This window comes from Sarcophilus harrisii, chromosome 3, assembly GCF_902635505.1.
Source record: "Sarcophilus harrisii chromosome 3, mSarHar1.11, whole genome shotgun sequence".
Classification (NCBI taxonomy): domain Eukaryota; kingdom Metazoa; phylum Chordata; class Mammalia; order Dasyuromorphia; family Dasyuridae; genus Sarcophilus; species Sarcophilus harrisii.
In genome coordinates, this window is record NC_045428.1 from 540602436 (window position 1) to 540608435 (window position 6000).

Here is a 6000-nt window from a genome sequence, read left to right on the forward strand (position 1 = left end):
TTCACCTTTAAAAAAAAAAAATTAGAATCTTATTGGTACTTTTTTATGTTTACATCAAAGACATTTCTGAATTGACCCTTCTTCTTACCCATGAACCTTCCCTTGTAACAACAATAAAATAGATGATAGGGGAAAAAAAGCAAAAAACAAGCAAACCAGCCAGCATGTCTGACACTTGCAACATCCTGCACCCTAATCCCCCACCTCTCTAAGAAAATGAAAGAGATGCATTTAGGATGATAGAAGATTTTGAAACCTTTTCTTCTCATCAAACAAACTTGCAGGAAATCTTGTTATGAAACTCAGGTAAAAGTACTTAGAAGAAATGAAAGGAAGACAATGAAAAAGAATGACAGTTCTAGAGGGATCTATTCAAATCATCAGTAACGATAGAAACAAGTTTAAACTTGAACACCTCAGTATCCACTGTTCTATTTAAGGGAAGTGTCCATGATATTTAAGAAATTTGAGTTTAGAAATGAAATTATCAGAGTGCTGAATGTGATACTAGTTTAAAAGGACTCAGGGATTGATTTTCAAGATATTTCAGAGAGGGATATTAAAAAAAAAAAAAACACATATACACTAGTATGGCATTATATAGCAGCGAGGCCCTCAAAAGCAGTATTCGTGTATTTCTTCAAAAAGCTGTCACTTTATTCATGGCAGGATAGGATTGACATCCTTGTTTGGGAGACAGTATGATACAGTGGAAAGTTGATTTTGGAGTTAACAGATTCTATTTCCTGGCTCTAATGCTTACTAGCTACTTGACTTTGGACAAATCTTTTAACCTCTGAGCCTCAGTTTCTCCTCTAACTCCAATGAGAGGGTTGGAATAGATTATCTCTGAAGTCACTTCCATAATTATAAGATTGAAAAGGCATCTTTTATTGCCACATACCTATCTGTGGAGGACTGTGGGGTACGGACCACAGTTCAGAAAAGATTTGAAAAGGTGTCTTCCATCCCCACATACTCTTCTGAAGAAGTGGGAGACTGTTGATGGGAATACAGCACATGTCAACTCTAGTCCCTACCATCTCCCCTCCCTTTTTAATCTGTTTATTCTCATATATGACTTCATATTTCAGTGAGATCAATTTTATCTAGAAGACTCAAATGGCAAGCAATCTAAGACAAATCAAATATGGTCATCTCCTGAGTTACTTCCTCCCATGCTGTCAACTCCCAGCCCTTCAGATGATTAAGGCTTTGAGTCCCTGGGTCTTTGACATAGTAATTGTATTAGAGCCACTCATGCTGTATGAGATCAGGGGCAAGTGAGAGAACTTCCTACGGATGAATACAGGTAGTATGATGTGTCACCTGTGATGATCTGTCATCATTGCTACCAGAAAGTTGAGAAATCAAAGATCTCTCATCACTGCAGATAGCAATGTGTCATGTCCTAAGCCAGGTGTTAGGAGGAATAATGAAACCTCCCAAAATAGAATATCCAACATATGGATATTCCTCCCTTAGCAAGAAGGGAGGGGCTTCCAAGCCTCTGATTTACTCAATGAGATAAAGAGATAGATAGTTATATAGAAAGGTTGGTTTTAAAAGATATTGGTAACTTTTGATCCAGAGGCACACTTTCTCATCCTTACACAATGTTTATAGGTTTATATATAAAGGAGGGGTATCCTTGATGAAAATTTGAGAAGGGAATAGACAGCCTTTCAAAGAGGATTCTCTACAACTGGCCACATCATTCCAGTCACATGGTTTGACTAAATTGTAAAGAATATAATATCCCATTATGTTCATTGTTTGATTACAAACAAGAATTTGACTCAATGGAGAAAAATCAACTCATAAAGATGAACTGCCAGCTAGATTGTGCACATGTGAGGTTTCAAAGAGAAAGACTTATTTTTAAAAGTTCAGATCCAGCCTCGGATACTTACCTGTTGTGTGACTTTGGGCAAGTCACTTTACCCTATTTGCCTCAGTTCTTCATCTGTAACAATGACCTGGAGAAGGACATGGCAAACCAATTGGGTATCTTTGCCAAGAAAATTTCAAAATGGGGGCAGCTTAGATGGCGCAGTGGATAGAGCACCAGCCCTGAAGTCAGGAGGACCTGAAGTTCAAATCTGGCCTCAGACTCTTAACATTTCCTGGCTGTGTGTCCCTGGGCAAGTCACTTAACTTCAGTTGTCTCAGCAAAGATAAAGAAAATTCGAAAAAGGGGTCACAGAGAGCCCAACATGACAAACAACTGAATAACAAAATCCTACTTTCAGTGTCCCCATTGCCATTACCTATCTAACAAAATACTGGCAAACTTTAATTTACCCATCTCACAGGATACCGAAAAGACTTGGAGTCAGGCTTATGAGGAACTAGAGATGTTTAGTGGGAGAAGGAAGGGGTACAGAGTGACTGTCATCAAGGGGCTGAAGGGTCATCATGTGAATGAGGGAATCTACTTGATGGCAAAGGACAGGGCTGGCGGCAGTGGGAGGAGGGGTCTGTTTGGCCCAGAGGGAAGGGGGAAGAAGTGTCCTGGACTGGGAGCAGTGAGTTCCCCATCCTTGGTGATCTTCAGGCAGAGCTTTGGAGCTGATTGGTTGGGGACCAGTGTTTATATGGAGGTTGTCCCCCTTTTCATGAAGAGAAGTCTCCTCAAGGTGGGGAGGGCTGGGCTCTGAACTCCCGGATGTCCCGTCCCCCACAGGAGGCTGAGAGAGGAGCAGCTGGCCCGGGAGGCCGAGGCCAGGGCCGAACGGGAGGCGGCAGCCCGGCGGCGGGAGGAGGAGAGACAACAGCGGGAAGAGCAGGAGGCCCGGGAGAAGGCCCAGGCCGAGCTGGAGGAGCAGGAGAGGCTGCAGAAGCAGGTGCGAGGGGGCGCTTGGCTTCGGGCCGGGGCTGGGCCAGGGCTGCGGGTGCAGGGAGGCTGGAGACCCCGGCCTAGCCCTCACTGTGGGTCCCTTTGGCAGAAGGAGGAGGCTGAAGCTAGGTCCCGGGAAGAGGCCGAGAGGCAGCGGCTGGAACGGGAGAAGCACTTTCAGCGAGAGGAGCAGGAGCGGCTGGAGAGGAAGAAGGTGGGGATGCGGCGGGGAGGAGGAGCAGGGTCTGTGCGGAGCTGCCCACCCCTCCTCCGCCCCTTAGGGGAGGGGGTCCGCTTTGTTGTGACTGGGAGCCCAGGGCGGGGGTTGCTGAGCCCTCTTCTGAGGCTTGGGGCCGGGCTCAAGCGGGTCTCTGGTGAAGGGCCCTTCAGATCGCCAAAGTCTGGACAAGAGTCTGCTCTTATCATTGTTATGATGATTAATGGGTGGGTGTTTCCTTGGGCTGCAGCGGCTGGAGGAGATCATGAAGAGGACTCGGAAATCGGAGGCGGCCGATTCTAAGGTCTGGCTCCCCCGGGGGAGGGGGGCGTCTTCAGGCTGCGGGAGGGGGTTGGCTTCTGCAGGGAGGGGGCTTCCCTTGGAGCGGAGGGTCTGGTCTGGGTCCCCCACCATTCTGACCCGCCCCCTTTCCCCCACCCAACTAGAAGGTGGATAGGAAGATTCTCAATGGGAAGGAGGCCAAAGCCGACCACTCCAGCCCAGGTACTGGGGGCCCTCCCCACGGGTGGGGAGTGCTGGGCAGGGAACAGGTGAAGTGGGGGAGGGCTCAGGGACTTCTTCCCATACTGAGGCTCCCTCCCCACTGAATCTCCCCCTCATTTGACCCCTTTTCTTCCCTCCCCACTAAAGCCCTCCACTCCATAGATGACCTTTTCCAACTGAATCCTCCTCTCATTAAGCTTTTCCTTTTCACAAACCTCTTTGTGGAAGGGACCTTCCATTGAGGCCCCTTCCCCCTCTGGGAATTCTTCCTTGCAGAATCTGAGAAGGTGTCTGAGCCTGAGAAGGTGTCTGAACCCCTGGCCAAAGGCCTGGAAAAGGAGATTCTGCCAAGAGAGGGACAGCCTCCTCAGGAGCCTCAGTGGAGGTATATCACCCCTGAATTAGAGCCTCCTCCCCCAGCCTATACCTCAGAGAGGGGAGGGTGCACAGGACTTCTCCCCCTGCTCTGAGGTTACTGGGACCTTGGGCAGAGTTTGTAGGATTGTAAAGGCTTCCAGGAGCCTTCAGGGTTGGAGGGACACCCTGGAGGACCAAGGAAGCGGGAGTCAGAATGCGCCCCACTCTGTACCTACAGCATGCAGGGGAAAGAGGCGGGGCCACTGGTGAATGGACTGCAACCAGCTGCTGTGCACCAGGAGAACGGCTTCTCTCCCAAGGGGCCCCCTGGAGAAAAGGGGAGTCCCCTCAGCAGAACTGGGGAGTCTCTGCTGCCTTTTGCTGAGGCTGAGGCCTTCCTCAAGAAAACTGTGGTGCAGCCTCCCCAGGTCACAGGTATCACAGTGCTCCCCTATCACCCACTGCCTTCCTAGCCCTCTCCTATGAATCCCTACTTATTCTGATACCTTCCATTCATTCTGTCCTTCTCTCCAAACCAAAACATCCTTCCTTGCTCTCCGGAATCTTTCTTGTCCTCCCCCAATTTTACTTATACTTCCCTCCAGGATCCCCTTCCTCTTCTTGACAAATCCCTTCTGTTCCTCCTAGACTTCCCACCAAATCCTTCCTCTAGATTTCCTCTCTGAATAATTCCCTATCCCTGGGCCATCTTATCTCCCCCAGTTTCCTCCCCAAGTGCCCCTCCCTTCTTCCTCCAGCTCCTCTAGATTCGTCCCCCACTAGCCCAGACTCATTCTCCACCCCCAGCTCTATCCCAGAATGCTCTTCCAAGCTTGCCAAGGTGACTCAAAAGTTGCTGGCTTTTCCTGCGACTTACATCCCCTTTTTATCCTCTGTCCCCAGAAGTCCTCTAAGGGGCTGCCCCCAGTTCCAGAGCACTGCACTGTGCCTCTGTCCTCAAGCCAGGGCACCCCAGTGCCCCCCACCCCAGGAGTGCCACAGACCCCCCCCCCCAGGGATTTCCCCCTGGAAAAGGAAGAAGAGGAAGAAGGGAACAAAAGACAAGACAACTGCTGGAGCTGGGACTGGGGCTTGGGCGAAGAGCGAGGACGGGAGGGGCGATGGGGTCTCCCGGTTCCCAGGGAGCATCCTGTGTGTTGTTTTTAATCTGCACCTTATTAGACTGACGGTGTCCCTGGCCATCGCTGCAGCCAGGCCCTGCCTCCCACACCCCTCCCTCTCTCACACATCTTCACACCCCTGCCACTGACTGGGTCTCACTTGTAGTATTTCACTTTTACTCTTGGAAGTGACCTTCTGGGTACAATGTCTGTGAATAATGTATATAGCATGCCTCCCCTCCCTCCTGGGCCCAGTCCCTCTCCCCCTGGGGCTGGGCCAGCCCAGGACTTCACTGGGAGGTTTTTCTCTATTTAAGGGTAACCAAAGGGCCTCCCCTAGGCTCTTACAATGAGGGAGTAGCCCCAGTGTGGGGAGAGGGGTGGAATGGGGATATTGGGAACTCAGGGGAGCCTGTACTCACATCCACCCCAACCTCGGTGTCAGTGTTACAGCATATGAACAAACTTATCCGGAAATAAAGCCAGATTCCTGCCAACTTTGCTTCAACTTTCTGCGGGCAGGGACAAGGGGAGAAAGGGATGTCTGGATTCTGAAACCACTCTTGGGTGGTTAGGGTTCCTTGGTAACTGTTGATGGGGCTGGGGAGAGGGGGGTAGTTCCAACAAGCATCTGCCCTCTGGAAGTAACTTCCTTCCTTTTCCCTTCTCCCTACCTTGCACCTGCCTCAGGCATTCCTTTCTATCCCATTCACCTTCCATCTTAATCCCATTGGTGAGAAGTACATTCTCCAAAAAGCTTCCATGCCCACCCATTAACCCCCCCACCCCTGAGGGTCTGTGGTCTTTCTGGGGTGGGGGGGGACTGAGATGCCCTGGCTTAAGGACAGAAGCAGAGAACAAAACTCTGGAATTGGGGGGCAAGCCCTTAGAGGGAGTCTTCCTCACTCTGTCCCCTTGCCCTGAACATAGTTCACAAGGAGCCTGGATTCTTCAAAATGAGA

At 50.0% G+C, this 6000-nt stretch overlaps 1 protein-coding gene across 4 annotated transcripts in view; it reads left to right on the top strand.

Moving 5' to 3' along the window:
- MAP7D1 (MAP7 domain containing 1) overlaps positions 1–5535 on the top strand; it is a 27327-nt gene extending 21792 nt beyond the window's left edge. For all 4 annotated transcript variants that reach the window (XM_031962144.1, XM_031962146.1, XM_031962145.1 and 1 more), the window contains 7 exons: positions 2687–2846; positions 2949–3053; positions 3307–3360; positions 3503–3560; positions 3837–3945; positions 4156–4352; positions 4821–5535. In XM_031962144.1, coding sequence (XP_031818004.1) covers positions 2687–2846; positions 2949–3053; positions 3307–3360; positions 3503–3560; positions 3837–3945; positions 4156–4352; positions 4821–4831 — 694 coding nt within the window. In that variant the 3' untranslated portion in view covers positions 4832–5535. The remainder of the gene's footprint in view (positions 1–2686; positions 2847–2948; positions 3054–3306; positions 3361–3502; positions 3561–3836; positions 3946–4155; positions 4353–4820) is intronic.
- The last annotated feature ends 465 nt before the right edge of the window (positions 5536–6000 follow it).